Source organism: Morone saxatilis, unplaced genomic scaffold, assembly GCF_004916995.1.
Source record: "Morone saxatilis isolate NCDOM2014 unplaced genomic scaffold, NCSU_SB_2.0 Contig21, whole genome shotgun sequence".
Taxonomy (NCBI): domain Eukaryota; kingdom Metazoa; phylum Chordata; class Actinopteri; family Moronidae; genus Morone; species Morone saxatilis.
This window is the reverse complement of record NW_023339774.1, coordinates 13,695,225-13,716,608: the sequence shown is the minus strand read 5'-3', so window position 1 is coordinate 13,716,608 and position 21,384 is coordinate 13,695,225. Positions and strand designations below refer to the sequence as shown.

The window sequence follows — 21,384 nt, the reverse complement described above, 5'->3', positions numbered from 1 at the left end:
AAGTCCAAAAGAGCCACTCATTCAGTACCTTGGTTCTCAGTGTTGGGCTGGTTGAAGCTCTCAGGGTGGATGAAGCCGACTCCCCCCAGGCCCACAGTTTCCTCCCGGGGCAACAGGTCGGTCTGGCCGTCTCCCAGCTCCTGGTCGGGCATCAGGGCATCGTTGCCGTAGCTCATCCTCACATCCGTCTGCAGGTTGGCCAGCTGCTGGGCCATCTCCGCCTGCTCCCTCTGCAGGAGCTCTGGATGGAGGACGCAAGGAAGGAAGGAGAGAGGTCAGAGAGACGAAGGAAGGACAGAGGACAAACAGAAGTTGAAAGAGGGAAGGAAGGAAGTTTCACTTCACTTATCCAACTATTATTCAACTTCTTGTTTTCAGTTAGTTTCAACACAAAATACTGAAGAAAATTTTGCAGAAAGAATCATTTCTTTGGTAATTAAAATCATAAAAGAGGACCATTCAATCTTTAAAGCTGCTGATGTGTTTGTGTTTTCTGCTTAAAGAAAGTACCCCACACAAATGTCAGAAGGGACAGCCGGCCTCCAAGAAATGCTAAATTTTTTAATAGACCTGGCTCCTAGCAATGACTGAATGTCGCTTCTTCTTCTGTGTATGTTTGTTCCTGTGTGTGTTTTGCCGGGCGGCACAGACTGTGACAGTCTCCGAGACAGAGACACAGATGGTGGCGTGACGCACACAACTCCAATAAAACCCAAAAAACACACAGAAACCTAGCAAATGCAGGGGTGGGAGGGGCGAAGGGAGGAGGGAGGGAGGGGATTTATCTTCCCGACAAACAGTTTCATTTGACTCCGAACAGAAGAATTAGGCCAAATGGCTCCAATGCCCTTATCAACAAAAAAATTGCATTTTTCTGGGGCCTGGAATTCAGAGCATTCAATCTCTGTTACATGTAGCACAATCAGGACACTTTGTCTTCCCCAATATCTCTCTCATGCCAGGGTCAGCACGAAAGTCACATTTACAAGATTTTCTTATCTCTCTACCTTGTAACTGCTCTCTCAGCTAATAACTCTTTTCCATTTCTCTCATTGGCACTTCTATGCTTATTTTATGGCGTCCTGGATATTGTAAAGCCTTTTTACTTTTAGTCTGTTTTTGGGCAGTTTTGTGGCACTGTAGTTTCTCCTATAAGCTTTGTACGGCATGGTGAGGCGAGAGGATTGTACTATGCAATTACACCTGTTGATGCCACTAAATCCTACACAGTGGTCCTTTAAGAGTCAAAATGGAAGAGAAAAAAAAACAACTCACCAACTTGGTCCTGGATGTCGTCAGCCACACCGGGTACCTTGTAGAGAAGTCCCAGGGACTGGTTCATACGCTCCTCAATGACACGCAGGTGGGTCAGTACCTTTTACACACAAACATAAATGCATCAACCTCTTCAAAAAAACCAAAAAAAAACCACGTTATGTGTGTGAATAAGTTGCGTGTTTGGTGCTACCTGAGGTCTGATCTGCGCAGCCTTCTTGGGATCCACCATGCGGACGTGTTCGAAGTGTTTGAGGGTGTGCTGCCTGTCCTTCTGCTCAGCACGCACGTACTTCTTCAACAGGCTGAAGACATGACGAGGCTGCAAAACACAGACGGAGAGAATAAGATAAGACAGATGGTTAAGAGCGGAGGAAGGACGGGTGATATCTTCTTATACAGTCTGGATCGAAAAAACAAAACTTTGTACTTGCAACCAAACTGAAGCTAAAATTTGTGAAAGGAGATGTTGATCCAGATCCACAGATCTGTCAGTAACGTCATTTTCTTCTGCCTATTACAATATGAGGTTAATTCATATATTGATTCTATTTATCAAACCTCACACATTCATCAAAGGCTTCAGAATGAGGGTCTATTTCAACTTTTAGGGATTCGATTTTTTTTATGGTAATCCAATACATTTCTCTGAATTTACAAAAGGCTCCATTTGTGAACTGACAGAACAGAACACAGGCGAGTTATTCATGTTTAGCAGCAGGTCGGATGAAGGGGAAAATATCTCACTTCAAATAGAAACGGAACAAGAAATATCCAAACGAATAGGCGAGAATCTTAAAAGCAACAACTAGAAGGTGAGAAATGGCAGAACAACAGTAAGCTCTGCAAGAAAAGAACATTTTTAAAGTGCTCTAAATCACAGGGGAAGGGACTTTGATAATGATTCAATCATTTGCACCAGTTACAGGAAGGAAGATGGCTGCTAAACGATGTGTATAGAGCGTACCCTGGGTGGGTCCTGCTGCAGTGCGGTCAGGTAGCTCTCCAGAGCCAGGCGGCGGCGGTCGTTGAGCAGAGCCTCCACCCGGGCCATGTGGGTCTCCACCAGCTGCTGCCGTTCGCTGGCCGCTTCCTGCTCCAGCGCCTCCACCTTCTCCTGGAAACGCTGCACGCACACACAGATTGCGACGTGTGGATGAATGAAAGCACATCAAAGACGTTGGGCGGTTCTGTAAATGTCCGCTATGACTCACCTGGATGACGGCCTTCTTGTCAGCGCGTGGAAGATTCTTAGCCTCCCTCTCAGCCTCCTCCCACTCTCTCATCACCTGCGTACAAGAAAAGGAAGGGAAAAACATCAATTATTGCCGATAGCTACTACTAGATAAGCTACTTTATCGCTCCACGTGCTCTATCGCAGGTTGATTTTACACTTGAGTGCAACATCTTATTGCTCTTTATGCGTGGATCTGATCTTTTCACGGCTGTCTACGTGAAAGAAAATCTGACATTTTACCTGGCTATGAAAAGATAACATCTAGGCCGCAGAGGGTAAATGCCAGATCCTTCCTGTCAGTGTAAATAATCCTATCAGATTTAGAATGACGACAGGGGGGAGTTTCTGCCTTTTTTTTTTTTTTTTTTTTTTTAAAAATCAAAGAGGGGGTGTTATATGCTTGGTCAAAGTAAAAAAAAAGATTCAAATCCAACAGCTTCTGTTCCCCTTTTGGTCAGTTACCTCTTCCTCAGAGGGATGATTGTACATCCTACCTCAGTTCCACCCTCTCTGACTCACAGGTCTTACATTCAGCTCAGGCTTAAACCAAAGACATGACCTAACGGTATCTGTAAGGGTGAAGTCAACCGCGTGAAATCGGACAATGCTGCCCCTCTAGCTACCCACGCCAAACAAACAGAGCTATCCAGAGCCATGCACAAACTCTGGCAAAAAAGAAAAACAAGGCTTTTAGAGCCACACAAGGTTGTCTGTGCTCTTGTCTGGAGCTTTGCAAACTGTGACATTGCTGCCGACCATCTGGCTCTCTTCCGGAGAGCGGGCTGCTTGATTAAAGAATACAATTAAAGTTGAATTGGCTCGGTCGGCTCACCCGGGAGGGATTAACAAGCGCACCTATTCGTTTCACTTGACACACCTTTTTCTCCCTCCATTTTCTATTCATAGAAATATCTTTGTCCTCTCCCTCTACAAAGAAAATCCTCCACTCCGTTCACCCTGCTTAGTTACAATTACTCACTTACGTGTATGCACTGACTACTGATCGGTTTTAAAAAAAACAGCAAAAACAGCAAATCCTCTCTGCTCATTTATTCCCTTTGCGTCTTTCCTTCCTTCTTTTGCCCTCTCTGTCAGTACCTGTGACATCCTCTCGCGGTGCTTGGCCTCCAGGCTCTCTTTGGCCTTCTGGAAGTGGGCGTGTTCGTTTTCATCAGCAGGTGTCTCCAGGTAGTGGTCCACGGCGTCAGGGGAGCTGGGCGTGGCTGTGGGTACTGAAGAAAAAAAGAGGAGGCAGGGAGGTGAAAAGACATCTCAGTGCAGCTTTTTTTTTTTTATTTGGCTGATCTGGGACTGGCTGTGATGCGATGCCTCAGCACACACAAAAGACAAAAACACAGAGTCCAAAATGGGTAAATAGGGTTAGTGGGAGATCAGGAGAGAAAGAAAACAAGATAGTAGCTGTAGCTGGAAGCCAGCCCCCCTCCAAAAGCAAACAAGTGAATGCCTCAGATGACCCTTAGTCCTTTGTAGAAGACAGACAAAACCCCTCTCTCATTTATATAACTGGATTCAACGCAGCGCTCATGCCAACACACTGACGCTGGAATATATCCTGTGGGCTCGAACGCACACACTGACTTACCAGCAAGAAATGGACCGCATGTTGGGCAAAACCTGGATTTAATCAGCAGAAAGTTGATTATTTTCCACATTAGTGCTATCAACAGAAGTTGGAGATGTGTGTGTGTGTGTGCGAGCATGAAGGTCACCGTCATGTGAAATGGGTTACGACTGATGAGAGGGCATGACTGCACAAGACATAAAAACAATGTAGAAGTGTTATTCACTTTGACCTGAGGCGAGAATTTGGTTAGCCTCTGTTCCCCAAAAGCATTTAAAGGATAAGTTCAACCCAGTTACAAAAAAATACATTTTTCCTCGCTATCCTCGAGTGGGAACACGCACATAGTTTTGGTTTTATTCACCCAGGTTTAAGATTTCTGCCTCGAACCCAACACAATGGAGGTGAGTGGAATGTAGCTTGTGGTGCGTCACAGCATTTAAATACATTCAGTTTCATTCAATACAACTTGTGTCCTTGTTACTCTGGGTAAAACACAAAACACACTGAACAGTTCTCACAGGGGCCATTTCTCTGGTGGAAAGTAGTTCTAATCAAACGTAAAAGGACATTTCTTGAGGAAAAAGATACCCATGTGAATAAAAACTATCTGCACTACACCAGTTAGACACCACAAGAGGTAAGGAGAGTGTTTCTTTTTTGTACTTTGCGTGAACCGACCCTTTAACAACTGTACACTGTATTTAAAGTGGTATTCTATTAAGTCATACATTTTCCAATTTGCTGTTATCATTGCTTTTGAGCATTCACTGTTGTACCGTTTCTAGGCTGTATAATCTTCAATAATTGAAGCACTCACATTTTTTTCCTAAGAATTTCTGTTTACTTCGAAATTACCCAACCAAGTGCACGACATTACTTTTTATTTGAGTGCTCCAAAATGGATTCAAAAGCCCACAATGGAAGTAAAATTGCTATGTTCATGAATTCTTGTGAGAAATTCCACAATGCAACGCTTTACTTTTTTTAGATGTGTGAATTACAGTTAAGAGACGCTACAGCTCGCAGTGATGGTGCAAAGTGATGGTAGCTCATAAACATAATTGCCTGAAATATCAATTACCCAGATTATAAAGTAAACTACTAAGTGTTAATTGTGTAGGGAACTGTGAAAGACTGAACAAACATGAATTCCCTTGTTGTTGACCAAAAATATGAAGTGCATCACTTCATAAGTGCTGCAGAACTTTCCCTAAGTACAACCTTTTGGAGCAGTGAAAGCTATCATTAACCGGACGAAGAACTAATCAATATTTTGAGACCACACGAAGATGCAAAAGTGACATTTGCTGTATGAAAATTACGTTGATTACTGCAATTATCATGTGCTTAATGTTTACAAAAAGCTACAAAAAAAAAAAAAGCTGCACTGAGAGTGATTGTGAATCATTGTTAATTGACCACAAATGCAAGTACATGGAGTGTGTGTGTGTGTTGGTGTGGGGTGGGGGTGGGGGTGGGTTGGATGAGCGAGCACGGATTATTTACTGCCTGAAGTTGGCAGGGTTGAGCCTCATTGGGGTAATTTACAAGCAGGCTCTATTGGTGGTGCCTTTTTAAAAGGTAACAGAATGGCCAAGTGAAACGTAAGCACAGTCAGCACTCCCCCAGGAGCCGAGAATCCCAGGAGCCCCCAAATATCCACCAGCTTTGTTACAACTGAACACTAGCTCCTTTTTAATAATTCTATTGTTCTCTGGACATGCTGTGATACATGGTTACTGCTTTTCACCTTTACTGTAAATACAACTATTATCTTTTACTGCAGTGTACTTTTCCTATTTCCACACACGTCAGTCTCTTTGATTTGGTGTTGTTTTTAGTTCTGGGCTGCATTCACTTGAAACTGTGTCTGTGTCTCAATCAATTACTTCAGATTCAGTTGCCTAAATCACATGAAATCTTTGACATAGCAGTGGCCTTTAGCTACAACCTGAAAGATTTTGTGGAAACAATAATATAAATGTTTTTTTCTTCTTGTTACTTTTGTTTGTCATCATGAATGAGATTTAATGTGTTTAATTTGTTCCTCGCTAACATGCTTGCGAGCCTCCCTTGATTATGTGTTTGGTATTCTGTTGTTTCAGACGTAAGAATTTAAGGGAAATGAGAAAATGCCCCCCCCTTTTTTTTTCAGCAAATAAGTGAAAAGGATGTCTGTACTCCTTGCTTAACTAAAGACAGATGTTGATGCTCAGCAGACACTGCTTTTCAAAACAAATGGAATTTTGCCCTTCTCTGCGTGTGTTTTCCTCATTTTAATATCCATATGAGTTTAACAACCTTGAGTGCGTATGCTGTAGGAGTTTATTTCGGTTGGAATTAATGTGTATTGTGAGGCATCTTTTCTAAATTAAAGCTGACCTGACATATGGCTCCTTGATGTCATAAACAGCAGCTCCAGACTCTGGACCTGGGAAAACCCAAAATTCTTAGTTTTACTCACTCTAGACAGCTGCCTCTGGTGTAGTGTTCAACAGGATCAGTATAGAATCCAAAAATGCAATTTCATATAGTGTTGTTGACCTCGACTGGCAGTCCCATCAGAGTGACAGGAGCAACAGTTGCAATTCTGTCAATTCTGGTAACATTTAAAGCTGTGCTTTCATGCAGACAAAAAGCCAATGGAGGTGGAAATGAAGGCACAATACCATATTTTTCTGTTTTCTAAATTTATTTGTTGACTTTGTGGCACCTATGGCATTATGTGGAGGGTGGAGGGGTGCATCTGAGGTTGTGTTTATGCAGATCAGGTGCTGCAGTTAGTTTTTAGGTGCCCTCCTTGATATGTACCTTTTTTTTTTTTTTTACCATATATCATGTCTAATCCTGTCATCTCTCACACAAACACCAGTACTCACCTCTTTTCAAGTTGTATAAACTATTTTTAGGATTTCATGATTTTCATGACTAATGTAAATGTCTCATCTAGTACATATTTGAATGCACATTCAGTCAGTAATGCAGTACGGCATTAATTACTTTGTACCTGCATTATATGTAGATACCTTTTACCAATATTTTCATTCACAACTGCTTGTGGGTTGTATGACAGACTTGATTTTGCGTTCCTGAAATCCCTGTAGACATACAGCAGCAAGATACATGACAACATGTGTTGGCAAACTACAGTGTCTAATTTTTCGGATGTAGTGTGTTCAGTTACCTATGGGTCCAAAAGTGTACCTTAAATTAATTAATAAATTATCTTGCTCTCAACCTTTTTGAGAAGGATTATACTTGTGTCTTGCATAAAATAATTTCACTACATTCACGTGTGTTTGCACTCCAAATGTGTGCTTTCCTTTGCAGATGTATCTATTTCAGGAAACAACCTTTTTAATCAGTTTTTTCATCTGCATGTCTCAATTCTGGCTGTCAACTTGAGAGAAAATGTGATGGTGATGGGATTACTTAAATAACATTTGTGTGATAATGTTGAGCTTGGATTTTGTTTTCTTGTCTCATCTCCTCTAATAGAAAAGCCAACCTGATACTACATAGGGTGGAAAAGATTAGCCACTACTGCCGGTCCCTCCTGCGCAGCACCCATATCCAGAGCCGCACCGACACCATGGCGTATGTCTACTGCCGGAGTGAAGAGGGCCGACCTCCCAGTAACACGTGGCATGGCTCTTTACATGAAAGTCGCACCATGTGCATGGAAAAGCTCATTTCTGTACAGCGTAACACATACAGCAACACCAAACTCCGATGAGACAGGAGTTTCAAGACGAACGGTGCGCTTTTTTTTTCTTGCAAAATGACATCAGTGATTGATGTACCTCGTCACCCACTCTGCAGCAGGTGTCTCTCAAGTGACTGATTGATTTTGGAAAAACCAGGAGAGCCTAAAAAACCTCAGAATTCACTGGACATTGTGTTGAAGCTACTGAAAAACATATTTTTGTGTGGCCTACTTTTATTATAAGACAGGATATGGAAAAGGAAAAAAATAACAGGAGCGAACATATTTCTCAACTGCAAAATGCCAGTGATTGCACATATCAATGAGAAACTGCAGTGTGGACATGTAAAATATCATTCAGCCGAGAGAAAAACAGGTTGGCTTAAATACTTTGAATGTAATAATGTAGTTCCTTTTCGGTGCTTTGAAGCTTACCTGGAACACTTTAAAAGAGAGAAAAAAAAGGAAAAATCAATAGCATAACTTATTTGCCTTTACTACCTTCATTTGAAAGGAGAAGTTGAAATGTGTTAAAGCCATTTGAAAATCACTTTCTTGTTTTCAAGTTCACATTAATTAAAAGTTTAAGCTCTGCTTCATGGATTTAAAATCAGTAAGTGAGAAACTATGTAGTTAGTCTTGTATTACATTTGATAGGTTCAATTAAATTAGCAAGGCTTTGTGTGGTAACAGTATTGACAAATGGGCTACTACCAGCCTATTGAAATTATGCAAAGAGAGTGGGTGGCTTTAAAATGTCATATTCATTCATAGACTTTTCATTACTGATTTAACTACTGAAATATTGGAATCATTTTGTCATATCTCTTTTTTAATTGCAGTACCCAAAATAAATACGACTGAAAAGGAACTAATTTCAGACTAGAATTGACCTGAATGCTTTGACCCCAGACAAAAAAATACAATGTTTTTGCCACACTGAAGTAAATGCTTTATATAATGTATTGGCTTTTGGTATGTGACTGAACACAACAATGGTATTGACACTGAAAAAAATAAATCAGATGCTGTAGCTAGATTTAATGATGTCTGCAAGACCATGTAATATTCTTGTAATCTAATAAATTACAACTTGTTGGTGGAATATGACTTTTGTTATCATGGCAGAAGTCATCAGCTGACAAGGTATGCTAATTGACAAATAGTCACAATGTGGGCAAATTAGTGATCTGAAAATCAGACTGACTATACTAAATGCATCTTTGAAAGGTTCCTCCCTCACTGTAGAATTTGATATTTGCTTATGTGCGCTCATAGAAACTATAGCAGGATAATCCTTTTGAGGAACATTTGCTCGAAAAGTTTGTGTTGAACCAGTTGTAAACATGTGAGGTACTGTCCACTGAATTGTGAAGAATCAGTGATTTTAGGGATTTCTTGTGATCCTTTTTAATCCTCTCATTTTCATTGTCATACCTTTAAAGCCATGAATATTGTTTTAATGAAGATAAACAATGCCTTTTTTCAGTACTTTCATCTCATGTTATATGAATTGTAATAATAAATTATTATATTGTAAATTTTAAATTGTAAAAAAAAAGACATATGTATTATTATGTGGCTTTGATTGTCTTTTTCTGAAGAATGTGAAATATTAAAAATGTATATAAAATCAGAAACCTTCTTTCATCACTACAATGAAATTCACAGTTTAAAAATCAATCTTACTCGAACAGGTGTGAAATCTTTATTTGAAACAATGTTAACATCACAAGTTGCACATATTTACTAATTTTTGTTGTTTTTCACCTTTTCCTCCCAAGACAGCAAAAGTTCCGATTCAATATTGAGTTATGGTCAAAAAGATTGTTATACGAGGTTGAAAAGCAAACTTAAATCAACATTTCTAGTCGCAGTTTTATGTTTTATGTTTTATGTTATGTATATGCTATTGAATCAACATTGTATTAGGGTAATGTTTTCAAGACTTAAATACTTACATTTCATCAATTCAGTGTAACTGTAATGTCAAAATATTTTAAAGAGAACTGGGAAACGACCACTTTAATAACATATAAAGCACTTCTTAGCTGTGATTCATGCAACATTTTTGATTTTAGATGATAAAGAAAATTAAAAATCATGATGTATTGGTTAAAACATCTAATAGTTGCTTTTGGAGGAAAATGGTAAAGAGCGGGTAGATTAAAGCCCTATATTCAACTGCTCCAACTGCTAAACGATCTCATCATCGCATGGAGAAGGAGGTAAGTTATGTAGTTATGAAAAATTCTAGATCAACTAAAAGCAGCATTATTATCTTGGCAAATTGGTCAACTGATTGTATTCGTTCTTATATTTAAAGGTGATCTGTTGAGGAACAAGCAAACAATAGGTGACAAGCGACAAACCTTTTTAAAGCCTTAAACTTGAACTTACTGCAGTTGACTGTACTATTGAATTTTAACTTTGCTGGTTGTGGTCAAACTAGTAAAATTATACATGATTTGTTTTATAGTTATTACTTATACAAGCTAAGCAGTACAAATAGATGATGGTCTAGCAAAATAATAATAATAAAAAAAGATTTATCAGGTTAGTTTGACTTCAAGATTTTAAGAGAGCTAAATATCTACAAAGCAAACTGTGTGTCTTAAAATCTGTATTTGCCCTCAGGTCTTTTTAAATGTGCACTGCAATGCAAAAAGATGTTGCATCTGCCATTCAGCAATTCAAAGAGGCTGAGAGAAAGAGGAGGGACCTCAAGTACAAGAAGTATTGCTGAGATACTTCATTTCACTCACTGTTTAATTTGCAAGACATGCTGTGATATTAGATTTCACTTTATATGTTTTATCTGTAGTTTCATAAATATTCCCAGACACATTTAACCATTTTCCTTATTGGAAATGTTAAATGTTGAGTCAACATTTTTCTAATTTAATTTGTCTAAATGATGGCACATTTTTTCTTGAACCCTATTTACATGTTAAGAACAATATCTTGTTGCACAAGAGAAAATGTTCTCTGGTTTCTGGTGGTCAATATAACAAATAAAATTCTTCAAATTCAGTCTACAGCAAAGACACAATAACACTCACTGCCATTGCACAACTAAAAATACCTGATTGAATAATTGTCGCAGTGTGCTAGGTAATAGTCCATTTGATACTTTGGTACTTGATAGCCGCACACTCCCTTGTTTAATCTTAACTGCTTGTCTTGTGGTGTGTTTACGTCATATCAGAAGAAACCAAAGAATGAGATGTTGTTGCCACAACTTGAAAATGTTAACACATGTTGGAACACCAACACCCAAAGCCAATTGTATTCATGACTTCAAAATCAATTAACTGCAGTACATATCATTCACTTTTGATAAATATTAAAACATTTGTTCAGCATACATCAAAACAAATGTTTCAATAACTGTTATAAGTGTGATTCTTGTTATTGGACAAACTTTCTGTGGTATATGGAAAATGCTGAATCTTGCAAAAGCTTTCCACATGTCCTACTGTATGCATTCCACTGGGGGGGTTGATGTTTTTCCATTTTCCATGATAGCCATGCTAGCGCCTCTGTTGGTCTCAGTGGATAGCAATGTTGGTCCACTGTTGAGTTAAAATATCTCAACATCTACTGGGTGGATTGGCATTACATATTATACAGACATCCAGGCTTGTTTTTTTTTTAATGTATTTTCACTTTTGTTTTTAATTGTTTTTAATTGTTGGATCCATACAACTTGGATGGAATGCAAATTGGTACATAAAGCACCATCATAAGTCAAATTTAATTTTGTCCCGTGCTGGGTGCATGACCATATGCAAAACTAATGACATTCCCATTAGCCTCAACTGTACTTTTTGTTTAGTGCTAATCAGAAAAAGTAAGCATGCTAATGTGCTGCACTATGATGGTAGACATTACCTGCTAAACATCTACATGTTAGCATTCTCATCACGAGCATGTTACTATGCTGATGTTAGCATTTAGCACAACCTCACAGAGCCCTTAGCATGACTGCATGACTCTTAGGCTTGTTTGGAACTGTTATCCTGATATCGGCTACATGTCAAGTCATGCATAATCAACAATTTGCACGTAGGTATTGCATTGCAGTTTAATTGTCTGAGTTTATCATTGTTAAATAGCAGCTCAGGTCATCAACGCTGACATGTAGCAACAGAGAATAATGTTGTTAACTGCAATGATCTGTCTTGTTAAGAGGTCAAACTTCATCTGCTTTAGATGTGGTGCACATGACATGCGTCCAGCCTGAACTGACCTTGCTGGAGAAAAGCCCCTGAGGTATAAACCCTAGACCTACATTGCACAACATCACAGCAATATTTGGATCAGAATTAGTTAGCATGATGGTGAAATGAGATGAAAATAACTGTAATCAGATATCATCTTAGCAATTGCAGTGCAATGCTGTTATTTCCCAGGTTTTACCCAACGTACCAAATGATCCAGCTGAAAAATATTTACATTGAGCTGGAAGGGGGGGGGAAATCAGTCACTGAACTAACAGACAGCTATCCTCTATGAATTACTCTAATTTATATCATTAACTGAAGGTGGCTATGCCTCTCTGCATGTGAGCTGCTGGGAAGCATTTTCTTTTTCCATCTCCCTCAACAAACTATTCCTTTAAGCTCAGATCCAGTTTCTTTCCAGTCATGCAACATTAACTGCACTTTAAAAATCAGTAGCTTGATGTTCATTCTCACAAATTAGGCCATTAACGTCATTGGTGTGCCAGGAACAGCACTCACATTTTGATGCCAATGTATCAATGAGAGCTTAAAGAATGAGTTCCTCTTTTATAACCACCTCAGCCCTTTTTTTGTTTTGAAAAGGATCACTATGGATCTCTGGTACCTCGATGACTTCCAGAAAAGTTAAAAACCTGGAACACTTTTGCAGGATGTTTTCAGCAATGAAGAAAAAAACAATCTAACTGTAAAAGAACTGACCACACTACTCCAGCTTATGTTCACTTTAACCAGTGTTTTATTTCTACACAATAAATGACAGCAAAATGAACATGATACTCATCTTTATGACTCTTCCTTATGAAAATATAGTACACATCAGACATGTTTTGCCATGTACCAGAGCACCAAAAATATATATAATTGCAACTGTGAAAACAGAGAGAAACATCAACTGAAACATAAAAGTCCAATATGTTGTATATGTGCCTGAAAAAGTGCATACTGTGTAAGAACCAAAGAGAGAGGAGGCCATCAGAGGGAGGGAGGGACTACTGAGTCTGATGGCTACCTTTACAGTGTTGGTGAAATTCTCAGCAAACACAAAGGCATTGGGATAAGACTCAACAATATACAGTATGGAGCGAGGAAAAAAATGAAAGCTGGTGGTTGGTGACAGACAAATTTAAACTGAACTTTTAAATGCATAACAAATATCAATCAAGTTTGATTATGAGGATCAATTTAAACAGACTCCTAAGACCAGAAATGACCATTATGATTTTATTCATCTTGACAACAAATAAATAATTTATGACTCAATGGATAAATTCATGGTTTAGACAACTGACAACAGTGCTTGTACTAAGCCATTATGAACAAATAAATGCTGACAGCAAGTGGTGTGGTAAAGCATCACAGGTCTTTTTTTTTTCTTTCTTCTGTCTTGCAGGTGATACTTTGACACAATGCACAACATATTCACGGTTCATCTCTTTGTATAATAGTTATGATAAAAATCGATCCAAGAGCTACTCCCAAACAGTTAGTACATGGTTTGCAAATACAATCATCATATAATATTATTATTTACATCTTAAAATATATTTGTTGAGCAATCGGGTACGAAACATTGCAGTAATACCACTAGATATCCATATAATATGTAAATACACTTTTTTTGTACTTCCCACTTAGAAAAAAAGGACAATTCACCTTTTTTTATTTATTGAGGGATTAGGAAATAGACATAAGTGGACCATTCAATAACCAGAGGCCTGTGAGAGGTACTTTATGTGTTACAATACACAAAGAAAAAGTCTTACAACAAGATGGCACATCAGTATTTTTCTCCACAATGATCTGAGCAAAAATATTAGGGCTTCAGAGACTCTTTCTTATTCTCCCCATCGCTTTGTAATGAGTTAGACACTACAAAGTTTCTGCCATTTTTAGACGAGCAATACAACAACCAGGTGTTAAATTAGAAACAAAGGAGCAACTGTTGGTGGAAAATGTGGAGAGGTATCAAAGCCTGTCAAAAAAGACTGCTACACAAATCATATTATGTGATAAGCATAGGCGCTAGGTGAGGAGAACTGTGTTCCTTCAGCCTAACTTCAAAAGGCTCTGTAAGCTGGGCAAACATCCTCTCGCATTTTCACAGGGCCAGCTTGACCCTGGCAGCCCTGTGCAGGCATACCTGACAGTGACAGATGAGGCAGTGTGTCGAGGATTGGGGAGGTGGAGGTAGGAGGGGTGAGGGAGGGGGTGGTGGGAGTCCCAGAGAGGGATGGCTGCCACCCCCGGGAGAAACTCTGACTCATTGGCCTCGGCTTGTTGCCAGTCAGCGCTGGCCACCCCTGGCCCAGGGGCAGCCTCTGTGAGTACACATTTTCACACCTGGACAAATAGCAAGACAGGCCAGAAAAAGCAGCCCACCCATCCCTACCTCTCTCCCTGCCCACCTTCTACTTTTCCCCCGATCCAAGAACACTCTATCTGGGGCACCATCGGCTGCCTTCTGACCTCCAGTCCTTCTTTTCATTCATTTCTGATCCCTCTCTTTGCCACTTGTCCATTTTCTCCTGCCCTCAGCTGGATGTGTACATATATTCCTTGCGCCTTACGCTGGTCTCTCAAAACATTATTTGCTATATGGATGTATGTACTTGACCATTATATACTTGGTTCTCTTTCACACCTCCTTCTACGTATGGCTAATGTGTGCATTTAAAAAAATAAGCAAATAAAGAAAAAAATAAAACTTTACATTCTGGTTTTAAAGGAAAACAAAAAGTTCCACTGCACTCAGTAACATTTGAACATGTGGTAAATCCTCATTGGATGCAAGCAGTGTCCATCTACACTTAATGACCAATGAGACAAGTTCTTGTGTGGTTGTGGGCCTGAAGTGTACTGTATGTCTGATCAATGCTTGACAGCACTGATCACAACAGAGTGTGAAGACAAAATGACAGTTTTGACTCACAACCAATAATGTTTTTGTTTATAAGAACAATGTAAAAAATAACTTACATGGACATTAAATATAACTTAAAAAAGTATAACACTCTCAATAAATAGTTCTACTATTTACACCATTGTTATGAGACGCAAAAATGTCACTAAAATACCAAAAATATAGAAGCAGCAAACATTACAGGCATGAGGTACAGCAAGGGATCCTGTGATGACTACAGTAGAGAGGTGATGTCCTCATCCAATGCGTAATCTTATACTTCCTTCCATGAATATCTTTGTTAGCTATGGCTTATGGGTACCTTCTCCAATATTAAGAATATAATTTTTCAAGTTGACATGATGTCACATTCTGCAGCCGTTCTGATAGTTTGTTTTGGTATCCAGACATTGACTCATGATACAAGTAATTGTTGAGGATGATAGTTATAAGTTAGTATGTGGAAGCAACAACAGGTTATGTTAACTCAGTTTATAGAATGAAGGGATGGATTCATCCATTCAAACGGCTAGAATGGCTTAGTGACCTCAATGGCAGATGTTAAACTACTTTACTGCATGTCATTGGCATAATGTAGTGATTGCAGGTCAGTCTCTCCCCACTGGTAACAGTTCTATGTAAAGCAGCAGTATCTGGAGTACTAATATTACGTATAATTTGATAATATCAACATAATACAAGTCTTCTTTTTTTTACCAGGGCTATATTTTTTTTCATATAAAGTGTTAAATGCTTCTTTGAAGATGATGTAGACTTTACAATGTCCTTACAAAGTTTCATATTTCATAAAAGTTACAAAGTCTTTCAAGAGTCCCTTTTTTAATGGGAATTCCTTAATTTAAGCTTTTCCTTCCCCTTTGACATCTCTTGGTTTGTCTGCCAAAATGTACACCTTAAACTAAGATTATGTATTACACACACATCAGGGGCAAAACAAAAGACAAACATGGACCATGTGACCATTTCTAATGTATTGATGTGTGTTGATGTTTTTTTTTGGGGGGGGGGGCTGTATGGATGATGGATATATGGTTCATAGTGACAATACCTCCCTACATCATTGATAACATCGAATGCAAAGTCAGTATAGGTTCCAGAGGAGTATCGCCAGATACAAATAAAACAAATGGCAGGAAAGCTAATAGCAACACAGGGAGTCAAACAACCTAATATCATACAGTTTGTTTCAGATCACCATTCTGACAATAGCAGCTTCTAAACATTTTTGAAAGATATACTTTTTCTTCTTACATGGAAACTAAAAGTGCAGTAACTGAGGTCAATAATACAAACACTGATTAAATATGACATTTTGTAAAAATGAAGTACATGAAAACAAAAAAACCTAAAACATTTTTCAACGCTCCTGTCCATAAAGAACATATAGTAATATTTACATGATGTTTTTTTAGGTTTTTCTTTGTATTTGGTGGAAAATAATACCTTCTCACTTTCTCTGCATGTTGTGGTATTGTCTTAGTTCTTCACTAACATTGGTTTGAAAATGACATGAAATTGGTCTTACATTGCCACTTTTACAATTTGTTGTGTACAATGATTTATGAGAATGATCTGAATGCTATAGCAGCCTAATATGAGTCAGAGGGACTGTGCCATTAGCCCAAATGAAATGAAAAGGCATAATCATGCTGATTGTCACCATGACTATGGTTGCAGCCAAATAAGAGCAGCAAAGTTTGGACCAATATGTCAAGCAGCCTTCTTTATCAAATGTGCATGAGAAAAAACTAGTGTATGTTTGTCTGGAATAAAGAGTAACAAAATACAAAGCTACTGTAGCAGCCATATAATCTACAGAAGTTAATTGGTGGGGACGGACACCCAAGTTAACAATACTGAAAAGTGCTGATCAGAGCAACCAAGTGCACTTTTTACTGCAGAGACAAATTAAATTAATTAAAATTAAATTAATCACTTAAACACAAGACCCAGTAGAGAATCTAAGGGACCTTTGATCATATTGTGACTGCAAATGCTGTGTTGACATATACATCCAAATGTCATTTTCATGCACAACGTTGTTGCCTGCAGAGCTACAGCTGAAAGTCCAATACTACCGGGTAGGGGAGAGAATGAGAGATATGTGTGTATGCATTCGTTTGTTCATGTGTGTATGTGTGTGTGTGTATGTGTGCGTGTGTGTGTGTGTGTGTGTCAGATGTGGTCTCCTTCCATCTATACTCATTCTCACTAAGAGCCATGGCCTTTATCCAGCCCTTTATTTCTGTACTCTTGTGTGACTGTGCTATGCAGAACTGTGCGATCAAAAAAGCCACAGACTCCTGACAAGCATTGACTACATTCTGAACAGGGCCGGGATAATTTTACTTTCAGTTTAAACATTTTAAATCAGTGCTTGAGGTAACAAAGTTCTTATCAAGCGCCATGAGGGAGGAGTTCAAACTGAAACTAAAATCAACCTAACCCGAAGTGAGGTGTTATGGATGACATTCTTTAAGTCGTGATCAATGTATGTAGTATTTTTCTTGGGCAGGTTAAACGGGAATTACAAGTGAGGTTCTGGGTTTTTTTTAAAGTTCTTAGTGCATTTCATACGTGGTGCTGTCAACATGTATTCTCTAAAAGTATTATGGACCAACATGCAAGCGTGAATGAATGCTATAAAGAGGTACTGTAAGCAGCAAGGCAGACAAAGCTGTCTAACCCTATTAGATATCATGACGTAAAGATGGCAAGTAGCAGCAAACACAGTAGCAGAAGCCATGCTAAAAATGTTTTAATTATGTATTCAGGTTTTTTTTTTTGCTCTAAGTATAAAATTGTCTTAGGAAATTGTGTCTGTGGTTGGTCAACAATTAGTTGACATTTTTTGTGTGTGTTTGTGCATTTTATTTTGGCTTTTGTGTTGAATGTGTGGATTGAAACTTAACAATATGGCTGTCTCATTCCCCACCAAGCTAGGAATAACCTCTATACCCTCTGATGTGCCTATGAAGAAACAAACTTTACTGAAAAGGACATAGAGATACAGAATGTCTGACCAGTCTGAAACCAGGAATGATATAAGCACAAACTTCAACCCCCTTCAAAATGGTGTTTAACATGCCTTCAAAGTGTCTGAGGATTATTTTTAACATTTGTCTTGATTTCCTTCATATTTGCAAAACACAGAGCCAACATCAACACAATCCCCCACTTGCACATTTTGATTTACCTTTGGTTCAATCATGTGATTGTAGAGCAAGGTCACTAAAATAGACACTGAAGCCAGCACAAAACTGAACAAAAGGCATGCTACCTAGGCTTGGTTATGTTTTTGTTTAGGTTTTTTTGTTTGTTTGTTTTCTTATTCTTTCAAAGAAAAAAAAAATCTGCTTCATGTAATTAATTTTTTTTCTCCTTACTATATATGTTTTTTTTAATGATGATATTGCAGGGTTACTTTCCTTTTAGCTGACAAATGAAGTTTTCTGTGGAGTCTCATGAGTCCCAGCCTCTATTCTAGAACTTTCTGTGATGTGGAGGCGGAGGCATTTCAGCTGGTTGGGGTTGCAGTATGGATGGAGAGGTATGCCCGTTAAGCAGCATGTGCAGGAAATTGGAGGCCGAGAGGAGGATGAAGGAGGGGGTCTGCCTCGGCCACTCTGGCTGTGTTGTGTTGGAGCAAGGATCCTGGAACGTTGAACAGAGGTCCCTGATCAGGTTGGTCACCCCAGGGAATGGACGTGTTCATCCTTTCTGTTCTCTATAGCGTTGGGATCCCGACAGGAGCACTCATCCCGTATGTCGCAGGACATGGGGAATGGAATCACCTGTGTGGGAGAGAAAAAGATACTCACATTCATAAAAGTGTAATAGCCTCTACGACCCAATGGCTTATTGGCTCAAACCCACAGCAATGCATTAATATTACAGATTTCAAGTTTCCAGAAACACCAAATATGTCATGCTGAAGTCCAAGGAAATACATAAAAATACCCCTAGATTGCCCCTAGAAAGACATTAACCTGATTGGACCCCACTAGGATGACATTTCTGTTTCAAAAATTAAACCATTTTCTAACTTCGGTTAAGGTTTGGCAAGATTTGAGTACAAAAACGACTGAAGCAATAGTTTGTTAAGGTTAGGGGACTTTTACCATCATGGTCCCAATAAAAACCATATGGTTAAGTTTGGATTGTGGTGCTGATTTAAAAACATTGAATATCTGAAATGGGTAAAGAACAGCAGCCACCCCTGTCCTATTATTTTGTTGTCCATCCACCCTCACTTCCTCCCTCCGTGGACTGTGTCGCTCTATAATGGCTCTAATATTCTTCCTTGGCCATTGTCTCATGGACATAAAAAATATGTTGTTAAGGCACTTGATGAAACAACTGATTATATTGTCTCATAAAATCTATAATTTTTCCATATAATGTAATGGTGTTATTATGGTGTTACAAAGGTACGGTAGCAAGTAGATGGCAAGTAGACAAGTCAAAGACAACTATAATCTGTGAGGCAAGCCGCTCAGTTAGTTGTCTCAATGGAAGAAACTGCCATGTAACCAAATTTGAAAAAACTATCAATTGTTACTGTTTATGTCACTATTTTATCTTGCTTTTGTACTATATTTGTAATAGATGACATACACATCAGCTAGCTTTCCCCATCTCTCTCTTCGTCAGATGCACCCACACACACACACATACACAAGCTAGCTTACTCAATTCTCTCTTCTCATAGTTGATGTAGACCAGATTTTTGCAAATATTAAACAGGTTTGAAATTAAATTGGCGTGGTTCTCATTAGACCATTTTGTAATGGGTACACAAACTCAGTGTACAAAGTGTACCTAAACTCAGAGCTAAACTGTCAACAGTCTCAACAGTTGAGCATGCAGTCATGCAGTATGATTTTTTTTCTTCTTCTTAAGTCTACTTGAAGTCCTTGCAGGAAATGTTTTGGTGCATTTGATGTTCATTAGGCAATATATCACAATCTCAGAATATCAGAAACATTGATATGCCAGTTTAGTTTGATGTCAAAGTGAAATACTGTAGGTGAAAATAGAACCGGAAGATCAGTGGCCATTGCCCCTGGCGTTTGACGTCACTGGATAACGTTGGTAATGCGTCACCAGCACCAGCTGCTGCTGCCTTGTCTGCTCGCCTCTCGGGGGGCCTACTTCAGCTGTTTGGGTACACAAAATGTGTCCCCCTTCTCCAGGCCAAACAAGGAACACATGTGGTCCGAGTCATGGAAGGCAGGCAGCAGACCAAGGGCATGTCTGCATTTGTGTCCTGGTGGCTTATCAGATCAATCTATGGGTCTTGCGTGCGGTGTTGCTTTTTCTTGTTAGGGCTGTGTGGTATTCCCTTTTTTGCACAATGGATCTCTGTATACAATGTAAATGTAACAACAATACTGGCCACCTTAACCACCACAGATACTTAGTTGACAGCATGCCTAATGCCAAAATCCGCAATTAGTTTAGTGCTATTAGTGAAAGCCGTCTGGCTGCTATGGGAGGACTTGTTTTTTTAAGGGGAGGGTCATGGTGCTATTATCTGAATATGGAGTAGCTGCTGTATAGTTACCCAGACTACTACTGTTATGCCATCAAACAAATTGCATCAAAGGCTAATACTCTCTGGGAGGGCTAGTCAGGTAATTACTAAATGCATTAGCAAAGAATGAGAAAGAAATAAGAATTTCCCATCTACTAAAAGAAGCATTCTTAACAATGGCGTCCATTATATGCTTTGGACTCTGAATCTGACTCAGGGAGTGAGTCAGCGTCAAACTGACTAAACATATAAATCCAATTGCATCTTGTTATGGTAAAAATATTAATAGAAATCCTATTGTGAAGTTGTGACAGGTAGCTTATCACTGTTTCATTTTTTTTATCGGTTTTCACAGAAAAATACACACATTTCTTAAAAGGAGCAGATCCATTTAAGCTGATTTTGATAGATTATTGCTCCTATGTGCCTAAAGGTTGTTCTGTTTCCCACAACAAGAAGATACTAACCACTACTAAACAAGTTCCTTAGCCTAGAAAATCTTTTAAATAATAGTCTTTTCTAAAAAAAACAAATTTACTTTGTGTAAGTAAAGTTTATTTGCATGGCACATTTCAACAACAAAGCAAGTTATACACATTGCTATGCTAAGCATATATTTATTTATTTAAAATAAAAACTAAAATAATGAGCCCTACAATTAGTCTTACATTTTGTGTCAGATATCAGTGTAAAATGTTACAGTGGGTGGTAAATGTAACACACAGGAAACACCACCAATGGTTTGCGAGAGTCAGTGATTTGTAGACAGCAGGTCTGAGGAATGACATAAGGGGAGCATGCTAGTCACTGAGGAGCAGTGACGCAGGCTCCCCTTTGAAACTGAGTATAAAGTAAGTTGTGTGTGTTTGTGTGTGTGT

At 38.8% G+C, this 21,384-nt stretch overlaps 2 protein-coding genes across 2 annotated transcripts in view; one reads left to right on the top strand and one right to left on the bottom strand.

Annotated features, from left to right (window-relative positions):
* Positions 1 to 8,046, top strand: part of LOC118332891 (astrotactin-2-like) — a 252,036-nt gene extending 243,990 nt beyond the window's left edge. Inside the window, exon 22 of the mRNA XM_035668325.1 lies at positions 7,596 to 8,046. Coding sequence (XP_035524218.1) covers positions 7,596 to 7,833 — 238 coding nt within the window. The 3' untranslated portion in view covers positions 7,834 to 8,046. The remainder of the gene's footprint in view (positions 1 to 7,595) is intronic.
* Positions 8,047 to 12,798: 4,752 nt separating this feature from the next.
* Positions 12,799 to 21,384, bottom strand: part of pappaa (pregnancy-associated plasma protein A, pappalysin 1a) — an 87,410-nt gene continuing 78,824 nt past the window's right edge. Inside the window, exon 22 of the mRNA XM_035667726.1 lies at positions 12,799 to 18,764. Coding sequence (XP_035523619.1) covers positions 18,660 to 18,764 — 105 coding nt within the window. The 3' untranslated portion in view covers positions 12,799 to 18,659. The remainder of the gene's footprint in view (positions 18,765 to 21,384) is intronic.